General features: G+C 47.5%; 1 protein-coding gene and 1 pseudogene across 1 annotated transcript in view; one reads left to right on the top strand and one right to left on the bottom strand.

The window, feature by feature from the left end:
- LOC135057245 (peroxidasin homolog) overlaps positions 1–18808 on the bottom strand; it is a 167396-nt gene that overhangs the window by 59321 nt on the left and 89267 nt on the right. Inside the window, exons 12-14 of the mRNA XM_063963136.1 lie at positions 12067–12183; positions 1571–1729; positions 1359–1461 (exon numbers count right to left, since the gene is read on the bottom strand). Of these exons, the coding sequence (XP_063819206.1) occupies positions 1359–1461; positions 1571–1729; positions 12067–12183 (379 nt within the window). The remainder of the gene's footprint in view (positions 1–1358; positions 1462–1570; positions 1730–12066; positions 12184–18808) is intronic.
- On the top strand, positions 14943–15062 carry LOC134898373 (5S ribosomal RNA; annotated as a pseudogene).

Raw genomic sequence — 18808 nt, 5'->3', positions numbered from 1 at the left:
GCAGACTGCTACAGTAAGCTACTATAGTAGTATGTATAAAGAAGAATGAAAAAAAAAAAACCACGGGTAGGTGGTATACAATATTATATATATATATATATATATTATATACAATTATATATATATATATATATATATATATATATATATATATATTAAACTGGTGGTGATTGATTATTAAACTGGTGGTCACTTCAGGTCACGTTGCAACTTGCAACTAGTACTCCGAGGCCTAAGCAGACAATCACAAAATATATTATTATACTGGTGGTCAGTGTGGTCACAACAATGGCAGTGTGGCACTGACTCTGGCAGCAAAAGTGTGCACTGTACGTTATATGTACTCCTGAGTCCTGCTCTCAGACTCTAACTGCTCCCCACTGTCAGTGTCTCCCACACAAGTCAGATAATACACTTACAGTCACACTATCTATTATCTAATCTAGTATAAAATATCACTTCAGCAGCAAGTAGTATAGTAGTATACAGTATAGTAGTACTCCTCCTAATAATGCTCCCCAAAATACTGTGTCTCTCTCTTCTCTAAACGGAGAGGACGCCAGCCACGTCCTCTCCCTATGACTCTCAATGCACGTGTGAAAATGGCGGCGACGCGCGGCTCCTTATATAGAATCCGAGTCTCGCGATAGAATCCGAGCCTCGCGAGAATCCGACAGCGTGATGATGACGTTCGGGCGCGCTCGGGTTAGCCGAGCAAGGCGGGAAGATCCGAGCCTGCTCGGACCCGTGTAAAAAACCTGAAGTTAGGGCGGGTTCGGATTCAGAGGAACCGAACCCGCTCATCTCTAGTGCAAAGCTGCTAAAAGCAGCTTGCGAGCGAACAACTCGGAATGACCACCCATGTGCAGTGCAGGTGTGGCAGATATAACATTTGCAGAAAGAGTTAGATTTAGGTGGGTTATTTTGTTTCTGTGCAGGGTAAATACTGGCTGCTTTTTTTTTTTACACTGCAATTTAGATTTCAGATTGAACACCCCCCACCCAAATCTAACTCTCTGCACATGTTATATATGCCCCCCCCCCCCTGCAGTGCACATGGTTTTGCCTATTAGCTAACAAATTTGCTGCTGCGATCAACTCTGAATTAGGTCCTTAAAACGCCCGCTGCTGATGCTCCGTTACACCTATTTGTCCTCAAATGGAGATGTGACTGCGTATGACGGTGAACCGCCCACAGTTGCGTATGCTTGGCCGCAGAGTATGCACAGAGCAAAATGTCACAAGATCCAACCGCAAAATGGATTTTGTGCAACTCTGAATTAGCTCTATTGTCTGCAAGACCCACAAAGCAGACTCCCCGGGTGTGGACCATCAGTACATCAGTGTGGTTCTCCTACCAGCTGAACAAATGTCTGTGGGTGGCATTGAAGCTGATGTTGACACTTTGAATAGCTTCTTGCAAGGACATCTCCACAAAGGCATCTCCATCACGCATTAAGCCTAACAGGAAACAGATGTGTCTCTCTTCAACCAACGTCCCAGGATATATTGTTCAAGTGTAGTAAAGACACATTTCAAAAATGATGTATGAGAATGTTGTCAGTCTTACCTTGTGGCTGTATGAAAAGCTGTACAGAGGTGGAGCTGACCCCTATGGAACTGGTGGCATGACACTCATACTGTCCCCCATCCTGAAGTACAACCCTCAGAATCTGGAGAGTTCCCGATGGAAGAATCAGAAATCTTCCATCATTTGGCAATTCTCCTCCTAGTGACAAAACACTGACAGCATAAACACACTATGTAATCTGCATCATTAAATGTATTCACAGACCGGACAATACATGTAATAGTTTAGGGCTTTATGGAAAGAAAGGCATCATTTTATTTTAATAACATTTATTTGTATTTTTCTAGCCTATTCTATAGCACTTTACTGTTGGGAACTGAACAATGAGACTGTATATTAAAAGAGACAGAGTGGTTAGAGAGCCCTGATGACAAGCTTAAAATCTATACAATAACAATTTAATACATGAGGATAAGCACTATATATTGAATAATTGTCCAGCCAGGTAAAAAGTTTTTAGCGGCTATATGATTCATTCACACAGCAATGTTGGTGTGAGGTCAGATGAATGTGTGAGTGTAGCAAGAGAACATATGTAAGTTTTGTGTGAACTGTGTGAAGGGGAGGTAATTGGACAAAATAACTTATGGCGTTTATGTGGGTGGTTCAGGAGTTTGATAAGCGTGTCTGAAGGGATGAGGTTTGGTGGTGGGATGTACTGGAGTCCGAAGTTACCCAACGTGCGGGATGACGCCCGAACTCTGACTTTTGCAGTCATTTACAAGGTATGATTTTGCCTTGTAAATGATTGCCCCTTTAAAAAAAAAGTCAGAGTTTGGTCGGCATCCCGCACGTCAGGCGAACTCGGACTCCATTACATCCCCCACTTGTTGTGTCAAGATGGGCACTCCATAGTGGGGGTAAAGCCTGGAAAAAGTTAGCAAGTAATGTATGGATGAGATATACAGATTTTGCGTAGATCAAACAGGTCCTGTCAGATATTTGGAGAGATGAAGTTAAGAGGATGTACAGTCAGGGCCGGATTAAGGGCCACATGGGTCTGGAGCTGAAAATATTCACGGGCCTATTGTGAGAAATGGGGGAGGTGTGATCAGTGATGTGTGGGTGGGGCTAGAGCCATGTGGGCGTGTACACCCCTACACTATCAGCTCCAATGCATCCCTAAATATGTAAAAATATAAACAAATTGTATAATTTTATGTTAAAAATATAAATGCATTCTTAATATCTATGGTTTATGGCTGACCATGTGGCCAGCTGGTGGCTTTTGATCATCATGCTGCCATGATGATGGGCCTTTTTTTAAGAAGAGGCCTGGAGCTGGAGATCCATCCGCCCCATTGTTAATCGGCCCTGTGTACAGTATGTTTTGTAATTTGATTGATTGCCTTAAGTATATGTATATGTAGAAGTATTTTATATTGAATTCCATAAATACTAAATACATACTAACTGAGAGCAGAGCAGCAGTAGAGCATTTTGAGAGGAAATCAATCTAACAACATAGGGGGTTATTGAGGTTTGTTAGCAAACCAAAATAGTACACTAATGTGCAAAACCATGTGCACTGCAGGTGTGGCAGATGTAACGTGTGCAGAGAGAGTTAGATTTGGGTGGGTTATATTGTTTCTGTGCAGGGTAAATACTGCCTGCTTTATTTTTACACTGCAATCTAGATTTCAGTTTGAACACACCCCACCCAAATCTAACTCTCTCTGCACGTGTTACATCTGCCCCACCTACACTGCACATAGTTTTGCCTATTTACTTTTTGGGTTTTCTAACAAACCTGAATAAGGCCCATAAACTGTAAGGTTGAAAGATGCATGGGATCCGTTTTGAGTCACCGGAAGCTGCAGTGGAGACCTTTATCCAGCATGTAGAAGACTGGTGTGAGCACATACAACTTTGCAGAGACTCCTCTGGAGAATACTTTGAAAATATGTAATCTTCACTTTGTAAATATAATACTTTACGCGTCTAGTTTTCCTTCGTGGAGAGGTCCTTTACTGTGCGGTGCGTGATGACGTCATCGCGCACCGCACAGCAAAGGTCCTCTCCATGAAGGGAACTAGACGCTACGAGTCTAGTTTCCCTTTGTGGAGAGGACCTTTGCTGTGCTGTGCGCGATGACATCATTGCGCACCGCACATCATTTCAGTCTGTACAGGGGGCGTAAATGACCACGCCCCCTGTACGTAGCCACGCCCCCTATTGTCGCCCGGGGCGCACAGCGCCCAAGAACCGGCCCTGTCTGAGGATTGTCCGTAACATAGACCATAACATCTTAACACGTAACTATAATAAACAAAGACACGGAGACTTGAATTTGGCAGAAAATGTTAGCTATTTATTTAAGTGAACCATTAACTGATGAATAATTAAACTAAAGTATGGTGGCCAGACAGAACGGCTAAAACGAACCTATCCCATGAACAAAAAAACCTATCTTATAAAAAACTGACGTAAACCTTCCAACAAACAGTAGGTATCCGCTCAACCTCCATCTTGACTACCCACCCGTGAAGGTGATGAGGCTGCCCCCGTGAAGGCGGTCTAGCAGATGTAATACCAGTCAACGAAGGAGAGCGCACCTAAAAATCAACCACCAAACGACCTCCAATCAACTCCTTTAATACAACAAAAGTTAACTTGCCGTTCTTTCCCGCCAACAGCGAAGTTCTGCTCAACAGCAACTCCGCACCGCCACCATACCCCTAACCCAAAGAACCAACCACCGAAAACAGATCCTCAAGGAAAATAGAAAGTCCCTGCCTAGTCAAATGAACCCCATCCGGTCTAAACAAGTAGAAGAACCGAAACTTGAGCCGCTGGTGCCACACCACAGCACCCCAAGAGCCACCACAAACTTAGCAACTGCGGAATTGACCTTCCACCGAGAGGCGTCGATCGCCCTGCAGTCCGCAACTCCACGCCAACACAACCGCGGCACAATACAGGACCAGATAAGTCTACAGCCCGGCCAAGCACCCGCAATCACCTGTAAGTCATGAACAATTGCCAATCTAAGATTCACTGCCTTCCTCTTACCCAGGTCGTTGCCACCAAAATGAATCACCAACAATTTGGGCAGCCCAAAACGCTTAACCTGCTCCAAAAGGGTAACCTTCAGATCCTGCCACAACATCCCCCTAACTCCTATCCACCTCAGGTCATCCGACCAAACAAAGCCAGGAGCCCCTTCCGAAGCCAACAACTCGGCAGCCCAAAAAACATAGGAGTGACCAATCACCCAAACACTAAACTCATCCTCCCGCCTACCTAAAAAGGAAAACAAAACAGTGAATCGTGAATATACAAAGTGAAACAAAAACCCAGACCAGAACAGGAACCAACTACTAGAACGAGGATCTGCCAAAAAGAAAAATTGAATAGAGGACTTTGAATTTCCTCTCGGACAAGCTTCAGGCCAATTGAAGCAACAAAAAGAAACGGAAGGAAAAATCAAAATAAGAAAAGGGGAATGGGGGGTGTGTGTTAGGGAATGGAGGGGGAGGGGGCGTTTGGGGTCACACAGAATAACTCGGCTGGAGGTGAAACGTAAAAACCTGCTGAGGAACTTGTAATTAGATGTCAATTAGCAGAATTGAATGAATTAAGCCAAATCAGTTCGTCAGTTCAGGCAAAAATTCGCAAAGCACTCCAGACCCCCACTGCCAGCAGTGGCGAGTAGCTAGCCATCCGAGTAGGGAGGACAGGGGAGACAAACAATACAGAACGAACAAACTGAACTGAAACGTATAAAACAGTACATGAACAACATGTTAGTAAAAACAACAACTCGCTTACGCAACAACGGGCCGAATGTAACGCTTATAAGCCGCCGACTTCCAGCGGCCAAAAGCCTTAATTTCGCCCACGGCGCGCCCTGCAGATGCTGCGGAAGTGGCGGCCCCAATTCTAAATGAATGCGAACCAAAGTCCCGAGGGGAGAGGCCCAAACTGGACAGGCAGCGCCGCATCATCCAAGTAAATTGGTATTTCGTCAATGGCAACCCATCGTAATGCAGAAGCCAAGACCCTTCTGACAAGGGCCTGACCTCCGCGTACCGACTAGCCAATGCCACCGGACAACAGTCTACATTACCTGATGGTGCCAAAGTGATCCAATGACCTCTACCCATCTGATCAGTTTTGGAGCGGCGCAGCCTGCACAGTACGGACCCCACACCCACGACAACATCCGCGCGCCGCATAATGGCCTCCGACTTCTTAGAAGCTGCAACTAACTCAGAAACTCTAAACGCGCCATGGAAAGCCATGGAAAAAGCCAACTGAAACAGAAGCGTTTTAAAACGGGAGTCCGCCACCCCCGCCACCGCCCCCAAGAGGGAAGAAAGTAGGGACGCATCAATAGGGCTCCGACTATCAGGAGGCACCGGTGCCGAGTGCGCCCAACCTTTAAGCGCCTTCGTCAGCAGGAAACTCTTCGTAAAATCCGGCATACCCTTCAACTTTGAATTAAAGGATATCCCAGCGAGGTATCGAGACACCACGGCCCTCGATCGTTCCGTTACGAAGAGTTGCCAAACGAAGTCCAGAAACAATCTCTGACCCCTCTTACTTCTAGGCCCTTGGTCACGGGAAAAGTCTTCCCATTCCTTCCATGCCTGACGGTATCCTGTGAGAGTGGACGGAGCTAAAGATAGCTCTGCTAACCTTTCCAATCCGCCATGATGACCTGCCAAACATAAGAAGGGCAGGGCAAACCCGCTGAATCAGCCTCCGGGTCCAATAAACGGAACCTATCCCACTGCCCCCTGGACAATGCATCGGCGATCCCATTATCAACCCCGGGGACGTGCTGAGCCCGAAACAGAATATTACATCGCATACAAGTCAGCACGAGTCGCGACAACACACGGAGGACCCGGAGGGCCTTAGCCCTTTGGTTGTTAACCGCGTGCACGACCCCTAAGTTATCGCAGCGAAAAAGAATACTGCGATCGTGAAGGCGCTCCCCCCAAACCTCCAAGGCCACCATGATGGGAAAAAGCTCCAGCAACAACAGGTTGCCGGTCAGCCCCTCCCGTGACCAAGACTCGGGCCATGAAGCCGCGCGCCAAGCTCCGTCTAGATAACAACCGAACCCCCGACGAGCCCGCCGCGTCCGTAAACAACTGCAGCTCGAAATTGTCAAGGAGCGGGGCTATCCAGATCAGCACACAGCCGAGAAACGGACAAAATGGTGTGGCCTGGACACCCCAGCCGTGGACCGTTCCAACTTCCGACAAAAAAACCCTGCCCATGGGAATCACCCAACAGGCAAAGTTCAACAGTCCTAGGAGGGATTGAGCCTCCCGCAACGTCACCTTACGCCGCTCTAAGCACCGCGCTATGGACTCCTGAAGCTTCGCAACCTTGTCCCGAGGCAGCCGGCAAGCCCCTGCGACCGTACCGATCTCGATACCCAAAAAGGACAAACAGGAGAGAGGCCCCTCCGTCTTGTCCACGGCCACAGGGACGCCAAAATGCCCCAACAAGGCACGCAGCGACAACAACAGGAAACTGCAGCGAGGAGAATGCGCGGGCCCCATACACAAAAAGTCGTCAAGGTAATGCGCAATCCTGCCACCTCCGCAAGAAAACTCCACACACCAATGTAAAAAGGTGCTGAACTTTTCGAAAAAGGCACACGAAACGGAACACCCCATAGGCAGACACTTGTCTACAAAGTATTCCTCCCCGACGCGGAAACCCATGAATCGAAACGACTCCGGGTGCAAATGGAGCAAGTGAAAGGCCGATTCAACATCCAGCTTAGCCATGAGGGCCCCAGGGCCGCAGCCCCGCACCATGCCTAGAGCATCTTCGAAAGACTACACCACCGAACAACACTCCGGTGGAATTGCATCGTTAACCGAGGACCCAGATGGATAAGACAAATGCTGAATGAGCCGGAACTTACCCGGGGCCTTTTTGGGCACGACCCCTACCGGGGAAATAATCAAATCCTCGACAGACGGCAGCTCCTCCTCCTCGACCTTTTCCCGAAGCATGTTGGGACAATCCCGAGCAGACTGCGGGTTCCTGGTGGCCCGAACTAAAACCTCCCCCTCCACCGGCAAACGAAAACCCGACGCAAAACCATCCCGCAGAAATTTTGCGTCGTCTCTGTTTGGGTACCACCGCAACCATTTGAGCATGGCCCCCAAACGAACTGGGGTCGGTGCCCTAACTAGCGGCAAGCCCCCCAGTTGTTTTTCCGGCCACGCCCCCGGCCGCCTTAGTTCCCGGTCGCCCTGCGCGGAAGCAATTGGAAGCCGGGTGGGATCCATTACATCGTAAGCAAAGGTGACGAAAATGACACAGTTGACCGAGGGGGCACGCAGAATTGTTGAACGCGAAACACCTCCCCTTTGCCGGTGCCTGTTGTGGAGAATGGGCCGCATTCCAAGGGCGGCGCGGCGGAGCCTCAACTGCGGGCCGAGACTGACTTGCCACCGCGGTCTGCGCCACCGACGCCCCTTTAGCCACCAATTTCATATCCTGCGCTCGTGTGACCCGAAGCCATACCTCCACATCTTTGCATCCGAAGTCAATGATGTGCAGGCAATCGTGCTTCTGACGGAACTGCTTATCATAATGCAGCCACGAATCGTCCTTAGACTGACACTGCATGTCATGCACGAGGTGAATATACCTGATGATGTTGATGTGTTCATCAGGGCGATCCTCCAAGTAGTATGTCGCGAAGACGCAGAAACCTGCCAACCAATTGTCATACGAGCTAAAAGGCCTCCGCCCCAATACCGCCTTTCGCAAGGGCTTCCTTACCTTCCCTCTTGGTGTCTGCCGACAACGTGAAAAGGTCGACGTATTCCCCCCGTCTAATCTTCTTCCTGCAACTCTCATGCAACCCTCGCAACACTGCCGTGTACTCGCAGCGAACTACACCCGGCAAATTACGCCGCCTCCTTTCCCTACAGGAACTACTACTACTCTTCCTAGACTGCTTATCCTGGTGCCGCGCCTCACGCCGTGCGTACTTGTAAGCCCTCTTCTTAGCCTTCGTGGTGCTACTAGCTGCTGACTGCAACGAAGAAGAAGAGGAAGAAGATCTACTGGACCTACTGGCAGACAAGGAAGAAGAAGACCCACGTGATACAGCAACTGAAGGTGAAACGTCCGCCACGACCAGCTCCTCTTCCCGATCGTCACCCGCTACCGAATCTGAAAAGGAAGGGAAAGCCGCCACGGGTGCCAAAGCCCCCTCGGCGGAGATGAAAGCAGGCGCCCCTGCGGGCAACAGGGCAGCGCCACCCAGCAGCGAAGCGGCGGAGCCCATAGCGCGACACGCTTGGAGAAACTGCGCCACAGCGGGGCCAGAAACACCAGGGAGAACGGCCACGTCGACCAAAGCGGGAGCCCCGGAAACGCCACCCGGGGACAACGCCGACAAAAATGGCGCAAATGCCGCCGTCATTGCTGACATTGCCGGCGCAATGGCAGAGGGATCCGGAGCCGCAGCCGCAGCCCCAACGGACCCACCGCTCCCCAGGCCCGTAGCAGGGACGGCACTCGCGCCGCCGACCCGGGCGGCCCCGGCTGGGCCCAGCGCCTCCGTGCGCCTGCACTCCTGTGTGAAGCACCAGCCGCCCCAACACTGCCCCCGCCCACCGGGAGAACCGGATGGCCACCGCTCCCAGACCGCTCCACTCCACTCTGGCCCCCCACAGTGACCGCAGCAGAATTCGGGGAGCCCCCCCCCTGCTGGAGCAGGGAGAGCCCCCAGGAGGCACCAGTGCCAATCGTGTACACGGGCGCGCGCCCGCGAACCAGCAGCCGCCTGGCAGGGGCAGCCAGTGGACGAGCCACTGGCCGCAGCCCTGAACAAAGCCCCCTCATCCAACGGGGATCCGTGAACGACTCTCAGCGGTGGAGGGCACGAGGACCGCGCTCGCGTGCGCACGTCCCTGAGCCGCCACAGCCGGAGAGGGATTACCGCCAGCGAGCACCCCTGCTGGCTCCCCCCTCCGACTGCCCAATCGCGTCCTCCGCCGTCCCGTCCCACACTACCCGCCGCTGCGCCGGGAGAATCCCCCGGCACCCGCGGCACAGCCAGCGCGGGAGCGGACGCATGCGCCGCCGCGCGTGCCCGTGGACGGGCACCCGCAGCAGCGTCCGTATACTGAGCCTCTGCCATGAGCACTGCTCACAACCCAGCGCCTATCCTGGTCTGAAAACAATTAAAATAATGCCTCAGACCTGCTAGCGCTTTTATACTAATAAAAAGCACCAAATTACCGTGCCCCCCCCCGTTTTGCACCCTGTTACTTGTACAGCAGTGTAGGAGGTCAGGACCAGCGTCTCTGCAGCTCTGTGAAGAGAAAATGGCGCTGATTAGAGCTGTGAGGGCTAAGCCACGCTCCCTTAATGGCACGCTTCAGCCCCGCTGTTTTTCACATTTTTTATACTGGCGGGGGTTTGGTATTAGTGCCCAGGCACTGTTAGCCTGTTTTGCCAGCCTATTTAATTGAGGTTTAATGCTGCCCAGGGCGCCCCCCCTGCGCCCTGCACCCTGTAGTGCGCTGTGTGTGTGGGAGCATGGCGCGCAGAGCGGCTGCTGGCGGTACCTCAAAGCCGTCACTGAAGTCTTCTGATCTTCTTCTACTCACCCGTCTTCTGACTTCTGGCTCTGCAAGGGGGGTGACGGCGCGGCTCCGGGAACGAGCATCTAGGCGTACCTAGCGATCAGACCCTCTGGAGCTAATGGTCTCCAGTAGCCTAAGAAGCAGTGCCTTGAAACTCACAGAAGTAGGTCTGCTTCTCTCCCCTCAGTCCCACGATGCAGGGAGCCTGTTGCCAGCAGGTCTCCCTGAAAATAATAAACCTAACAAAAAGTATTTTTTCGGAGAAACTCTGGAGAGCTTCTCAGTGTGCATCCAGTCTCACTGGGCACAGAATCTAACTGGAGTCTGGAGGAGGGGCATAGAGGGAGGAGCCAGTTCACACCCCTTTTTAAGTCTTAAAGTGCCCATGTCTCCTGCGGATCCCGTCTATACCCCCCATGGTTCTTGAAGCATCCCCAGCATCCTCTAGGACGTATGAGAAATATAAATAGAAACAATAGAAAGGAGCCCATTTATCAACAAGGTTTAGCTATTTTAAACTTGTTGCTTATGATAAATGGTGTTTCAGCTAATCAGGTCCAAACTGCCATGTATTTAAACAATGACAGTTGGTGTCCCAGCCAATCAACTCCCATTTATCATACGCAATGAGTTTCAAATAGCTAAAACCAGATACATTCAATTGGCCCCATAGTTTTAATTTCTTTTATAGAACCAATGTGAAAGTGTGTTCCTTGCACCAGATGTAGTCTCCAGACCTACCCAAAAGCAGCATAATGTCAAGTACTGAATACGTTATATCCTTTTGCTTAAAACTTTAAAATGCTATGATATGCCACTAGGTCACATGACCAGGCAAGGAGAATGGGAAGGTTTGACCTACCCCTTCCATTACGAAACTAGACGGATACAGTCTCCAGGAGGCCATGGACTGTCAACATAAGGCTTTCTGCTCTTAAGAAAGAGAAAGAACCTGTAGAAGGGAACTACAAGAATGATATCTAGTTCTGCCAAGTGATAATTGTGTACCCGCAAGTCAAAACTCAAGTTTAAGTATTCATCATTGAAAAGGAGAATTATCCCTAATCAATCCTGTATGTTTGCCTAGAACTGTTCTTTGGAAGGAGTTTGGAGTTTACAGATCATCATAAAGCACTGTCTCCCCATGACACTGCAGTATCTATGATCATCATAACTGCAGGGTCACAGAAATAAAGATCCGTTCTTCACCCAAACAGGGTATGTGTGACCTGCAGCAGAGGACAGGATAGAGATGTGAGTATTAGGGAGGGGAGTTATGACAGAGAATTAAGCATCCCATATTACAGAAGGATAAACATGTATACTGGGCTTGGTTTGGGTAATATGCATATTTTTGGTCATGTAGGCAAGTGTGTGACACAGTATTATTTTAGCCTTTATTTATTTGGCGCCACAAGGGATCCGCAGTGCCCAGTTACAGAGCAGTTAGTATCACTGTCTCACAGCACTAGGGGCATGAGTTCAATTCCCGGTGATCTTCCTGTGTGGACTTTGAATGTTCTCTCAGTGTTTCCTCCCACACTCAAAAAAAAACCCCATAAAAACACTGTTAGGATACATTTTCTGCTGGCTAAAAATGTACAGTACCTTAGTGTTTGTGCTCGCTTTTGTGTTTGGCATGTTAGACTAAGTTCCACAGGTGCCTAGTTGGTGGTGCTATGTAAATAAATTATGAAGTGGTAGAAGATTGCAGCGTGTTTGGGTATTAAAGGATTTTAATGTATCCCAGAGGTAATGCAGCCAGCGTGATGATTGCCAGAAAGTTGCAGAAATACTAGAGAAATTTATCAGCACACAAAATAACTTGAAGTGACAACAGTTAATAGATAGCTGGTTTGTAAAAGATTAAGCAAAGATGGAGATGGCAATGCGCACTACCTGCTTTAGTCCAAGTTATAACTGGAACTGGTTGTCCACTGGCAGAACAGGCAAATTGTGCATCTTGACCCTCAGTCAAAGTCTGGTCACTGGGGGCCACTGTAAACTGTTGCCCTTCTGAAAACAAGAATCAAGAATGAGACCGGGAAAAGACTAGCAGGGCTTGCTGGGAGCTTTTGTAAATCGGCTGAACTGTAATATGGCACCAAAGACAGATTTAACTTATGACTATTGTGCCTAGCTACCCAAGTTACAAATAAAAGTCTATCTGCCAAATACACACATTGTTAGCAGCAGTGGCAGCACCAGGGGTGGAGCTGCAGTGCAGTCCAAAGTTCAAATAGGGGCACCACACCAACTGCCACAATCTGTCATCCCAAACTGACTCACTGGCTGTTTATGTAGCTCTTTTATTTGAATTGTGAACTGTGCTGCAGCCCAACCTCTGGAGCCACCACTGGTTGTAAGACATTTTGTGGGTGACCAAATATATGGAAAAGCAACTTACATCAATAAACTAGCGCTAAAACACACGAGGCACATATTAAAAGTATAGATTGCTTCCTCTTACTGGTTCGGATCACAAAATAGCTGTTTAAAATGTTTCCAGGCACACAATAAAGAATCTGCCCACAATTCACTCATTAGCTATCCAATAACAACCCAATGATGGTACAGGTTGTGTATCGCTTATCCAAAATCTCAAATTTTGGGGTCCTCTACTGAGATAATATATATATATATATATATATATATATAAAGGCACTCGCTTTTCCAGCTCATTGGAAAAAGCAAAACAAGCCAGCACTCACGGTTTAGATGAGAAAACGAAGAAGATTTATTCCATATCAAGGCGACAAGTGTACAAACAAGCACAGCCCAACAGCTGTTTCAACCGATACAGGTCTTCCTCAGGGGCTATCTGAGCAGTGTCTAGCACAGGGATATAAACATAAATTGGCGCCAAAACAGCAAAAAAACTGCATCCAATGGGAGGAGAGGGAGGCGGGACAAGCCCTGTATTTTTTTTTTTTTTATGTGCGAAAACAAAGAAGATTTATTCCATATCAAGGCGACAAGTGTACATACAGGCACAGCCCGCGGCTCCCCCGGCTCTCCAGCTCCGTCGTGTCATTGCTAATGTAAACAAAGCCGGCGCCGTCCCTGGCAATGGATCTGGTGCGCTGTGTGCGAGGAGGGGGACACCAGCACAGACAACACTGAGCCCGCACAGGGGACGGGGACAGTGTAGGCTGCACACGGTATATAACAAGACATGGAACATGGCATGACATAAAAAAGTGTAAAATATAGCGCTGAAAGAGAAAAAAACATATACTACATAATCACACAATGCACAATGCATAAACAAAAAGAATAACCAATGCAAAATGCAAGATGCAAATAAGAGAATGCGTTCCGCTGGGTGTCGCTGATAAAAAAGGTGTTAAACAATAGCCGTAAACTGTTCCGTATGGACAGATCCCTGAAGCAATAACGATCATTAAGGCACTGTAGGCATTAAATGGACCAATAGGTCTAACTCAATCATATATCAGAATTGACAGCGGCAGTTAATGGCACAAATGGTGGTGGATGACATTGGAAAGTGTCAATGGACAATGGCCCTCATTCCGAGTTGTTCGCTCGGTAAAAATCTTCGCATCGCAGCGATTTTCCGCTTAATGCGCATGCGCAATGTCCGCACTGCGACTGCGCCAAGTAAATTTGCTATGCACTTAGTAATTTTACTCACGGCTTTTTCATCGGTCTGGCGATCGTAATGTGATTGACAGGAAATGGGTGTTACTGGGCGGAAACAGGCCGTTTTATGGGCGTGTGGGAAAAAACGCTACCGTTTCCGGAAAAAACGCAGGAGTGGCCGGAGAAACGGAGGAGTGTCTGGGCGAACGCTGGGAGTGTTTGTGACGTCAAACCAGGAACGACAAGCACTGAACTGATCGCAGATGCAGAGTAAGTCTGAAGCTACTCAGAAACTGCTACGAGGTGTGTAATCGCAATATTGCGAATACTTCGTTCGCAATTTTAAGATGCTAAGATTCACTCCCAGTAGGCGGCGGCTTAGCGTGAGCAACTCTGCTAAAATCGCCTTGCGAGCGACCAACTCGGAATGACCTCCAATATTCAGGTGCCCAGCAGAGCAAAAACTAAACAGCGGCAGAAGAACAGGAAAATGAAGGAAAATCCCATATGGGCAAAGATGTGGCAGGACGCTATCAGCATCCCTGTGATTAGAGCACCTAAGTGAAATATAAAATGAAAGAAAAGAAATGGAATTAAGGTAGAACCCACTGTGTGCAGATATTAGATGGATCGAAGGTAGTGCATTAAACGGAAGGGTAAATGAAGCACAGATTCCACGAGAGACTTCACGAACTTACCAGTTGCAAGACACTTCAAAGAGGCACAGCATACGGTCAATCAATTTAAATGTTGCATTATAGACCAGATACCACCACTCCAGCGGGGAGGTGACCGAGACAGGCTGTTACTACAAAGAGAACTCCAGTGGATTCACAGACTACACACTTTGACTCCCAATGGTCTTAATGAAGACTTTAGGTTGGGTTGTTTCTTGTGAAGCGATCTAGCCCTTGCTTTTGTTGGTTTCATTTCTTTAGACACCGCCGTGTGTCCAGTATTATGCATTTTCACCTACTAAGTTTTTTGCTTGAGCACCTTGACACCGCCGTGTGTCAGTGATTGTGCATGATGTATTGATGCGATTACTTATCTTGCATTCCTCATGGGTTGTGGGAGTGACTTTGCTGCTATGGCACCTTTCTGCCATCACCACCAGCATTGCCCTGTTACGGATAGGTATTTGCTGGCTCTTGATGTGGAATTCTAGTGTTTTCTACAGCCATACCACACTGGACGACGTCCAATTCCGTCCGATCTTGGAAACTAAGCAGTGTTGGGCCCAGTCAGTACCAGTTCTGGAGACGGTCTGGGAATACTGGGTGCTGTACTTTTATCATTTGACCACTCATGGCCTCGGACTATAGCATGGGCATCCTTTAGTTATCTCTGTTTATTCTGCGTTCTTGTGCTCCCACCCCCTATCCCTTGGCATCATTTACCCTTCCGTTTAATGCACTACCTTCGATCCATCCATTATCTGCACACAGTGGGTTCTACCTTAATTCCATTTCTTTTCTTTCATTTTATATTTCACTTAGGTGCTCTATCCACAGGGATGCTGATAGCGTCCTGCCACATCTTTGCCCCTATGGGATTTTCCTTCATTTTCCTGTTCTTCTGCCGCTGTTTAGTTTTTGCTCTGCTGGGCACCTGAATATTGTCCATTGACACTTTCCAATGTCAACCACCACCATTTGTGCCATTAACTGCCGCTGTCAATTCTGATATATGATTGAGTTAGAAAGGGTGGATGCAGTATCAGATGTGCGCAGTAAAATCGAAGAAAGCTGCCCAGACACACTGTTCAATGGGGGGAAGAAAACACCAATTCCCAATGATACAAGAGGGTGCAAGATGACGAACTGAGTGTCACTGGCGCTTAATCGATAGAACGTTGGTTTAAATTAAAACAAAAATAATTGTGTGACAAACACCACAACTCCCCAGGAGTAGAACTTAATCACTGGATGGTGGGTGCAACAATATAATGGCAATGTATAAAAGATGGCAATCAATGGCAATGTAAAATCAAAAAAATACAGATTTATTTAAAAACATGAATGATAAAATACATGACTGATGAAAGTGCAGAGTGAACTGAAGAATTCCAAAAGGTGGCTAGTGCTGGATTGTGACAGAAAAGAAGCTCTCAGGGAGAGGGTGAGAGCTTCTTTTCTGTCACAATCCAGCACTAGCCATAAATCTGTATTTTTTTGATTTTACATTGCCATTGATTGCCATCTTTTATACATTGCCATTATATTGTTGCACCCACCATCCAGTGATGTGGTGTTTGTCACACAATTATTTTTGTTTTAATTTAAACCAACGTTCTATCGATTAAGCGCCAGTGACACTCAGTTCGTCATCTTGCACCCTCTTATATGATTGAGTTAGACCTATTGGTCCATTTAATGCCTACAGTGCCTTAATGATCGTTATTGCTTCAGGGATCTGTCCATACGGGACAGTTTACGGCTATTGTTTCATTGACACCTTTTTATCAGCGACACCCAGCGGAGCGCATTCTCTTATTTGCATCTTGCATTTTGCATTGGTTATTCTTTTTGTTTATGCATTGTGTGATTATGTAGTATATGTTTTTTTCTCTTTCAGCGCTATATTTTACACTTTTTTATGTCATGCCATGTTCCATGTCTTGTTATATACCGTGTGCAGCCTACACTGTCCCCGTCCCCTGTGCGGGCTCAGTGTTGTCTGTGCTGGTGTCCCCCTCCTCGCACACAGCGCACCAGATCCGTTGCCAGGGACGGCGCCGGCTTTGTTTACATTAGCAATGACACGACAGAGCTGGAGAGCCGGGGGAGCCGCGGGCTGTGCCTGTATGTACACTTGTCGCCTTGATATGGAATAAATCTTCTTTGTTTTCGCACATAAAAAAAAAAAAATACAGGGCTTGTCCCGCCTCCCTCTCCTCCCATTGGATGCAGTTTTTTTGCTGTTTTGGCGCCAATTTATGTTTATATCCCTGTGCTAGACACTGCTCAGATAGCCCCTGAGGAAGACCTGTATCGGTTGAAACAGCTGTTGGGCTGTGCCTGTTTGTACACTTGTCGCCTTGATATGGAATAAATCTTCGTTTTCTCATCTAAACCGTGAGTGCTGGCTTGTTTTGCTTTTTCCAATGAGCTGGAAAAGCGAGTGCCTTTATGTTATTTTACTGCCTTGCACCATCTATTCATTCTGTACTATGGTTTTGAGTGCTGTCATTTTTGCTCTTTTATATATATATTAGTGATGAGCGGGTTCGGTTTCTCCGAAACCGAACCCCCCCGAACTTCACCTTTTTCACACAGGTCCGAGGCAGGTTAGAACCTTCCCGCCTTGCTCGGCTAACCCGAGCGCGCCCGAACGTCATCATCCCACTGTCGGATTCTCGCGAGATTCGTATTCTATATAAGCAGGCGCGCGTCGCCGCCATTTTCACTCGTGCATTGGAGATGATAGGGAGAGGACGTGGCTGGCGTCCTCTCCGTTTATTGTAGAAGTTGATTGGTTTACTTTATTTCTTATTTGTGGGGAGGATTGGGGAGCAGCTGTTAGGAGGAGTACAGTGCAGAGTTTTGCTGATAAGTGACCACCAGTTTTTATCCGTTCTCTGCTTGAAAAAAACGCTCCATACCATATCTGTGCTCAGTGTGCTGCATAATATATCTGTGCTGAGTGCTCACACTGCTTAATTGTGGGGACTGGGGAGCAGCTATAGCAGGAGTACAGTGCAGAGTTTTGCTGACAGTGACCACCAGTATACGTTGTCTGCCTGAAAAACACTCCATATCTGTGCTCTCAGTGTGCTGCTTTATTGTGTGGGGACTGGGGACCACCAGTATAATTAATATTATATAGGAGGAGTACAGTGCAGAGTGCACTGCTGTACCTACCTCTGTGTCGTCGACTCGTCATCCATTAAGTATACTATCCATCTACATTCTATACCTGTGGTGCATTTTAGACAGTTTTGCAGTTTGCTGACAGTGTCCACCAGTATACTATATATATACTTATAGCAGTACGGTAGGCCACTGCTGTACCTACCTCTGTGTCGTCACTCGTCATCCATTAAGTATACTATCCATCTACATTCTATACCTGTGGTGCATTTTAGACAGTTTTGCAGTTTGCTGACAGTGTCCACCAGTTTATTATATATATACTTATAGCAGTACGGTAGGCCACTGCTGTACCTACCTCTGTGTCGTCACTCGTCATCCATTAAGTATACTATCCATGTACATTCTATACCTGTGGTGCATTTTAGACAGTTTTGCAGTTTGCTGACAGTGTCCACCAGTATACTATATATATATACTTATAGCAGTACGGTAGGCCACTGCTGTACCTACCTCTGTGTCGTCACTCGTCATCCATTAAGTATACTATCCATCTACATTCTATACCTGTGGTGCATTTTAGACAGTTTTGCAGTTTGCTGACAGTGTCCACCAGTATACTATATATATACTTATAGCAGTACGGTAGGCCACTGCTGTACCTACCTCTGTGTCGTCACTCGTCATCCATTAAGTATACTATCCATCTACATTCTATACCTGTGGTGCATTTTAGACAGTTTTGCAGTTTGCTGACAGTGTCCACCAGTATACTATATATATACTTACAGCAGTACGGTAGGCCACTGGTGTACCTACCTCTGTGTCGTCACTCGTCATCCATTAAGTATATTATCCATCTACATTCTATACCTGTGGTGCATTTTAGACAGTTTTGCAGTTTGCTGACAGTGTCCACCAGTATACTATATATATATACTTATAGCAGTACGGTAGGCCACTGCTGTACCTACCTCTGTGTCGTCACTCGTCATCCATTAAGTATACTATCCATCTACATTCTATACCTGTGGTGCATTTTAGACAGTTTTGCAGTTTGCTGACAGTGTCCACCAGTATACTATATATATACTTATAGCAGTACGGTAGGCCACTGCTGTACCTACCTCTGTGTCGTCACTCGTCATCCATTAAGTATACTATCCATCTACATTCTATACCTGTGGTGCATTTTAGTTTTGCGCAGTAAATATAGTAGTAGGCCA

This window comes from Pseudophryne corroboree, chromosome 3 (genome assembly GCF_028390025.1).
Source record: "Pseudophryne corroboree isolate aPseCor3 chromosome 3, aPseCor3.hap2, whole genome shotgun sequence".
NCBI lineage: Eukaryota > Metazoa > Chordata > Amphibia > Anura > Myobatrachidae > Pseudophryne > Pseudophryne corroboree.
This window is presented reverse-complemented; position numbering and strand designations above follow the sequence as displayed.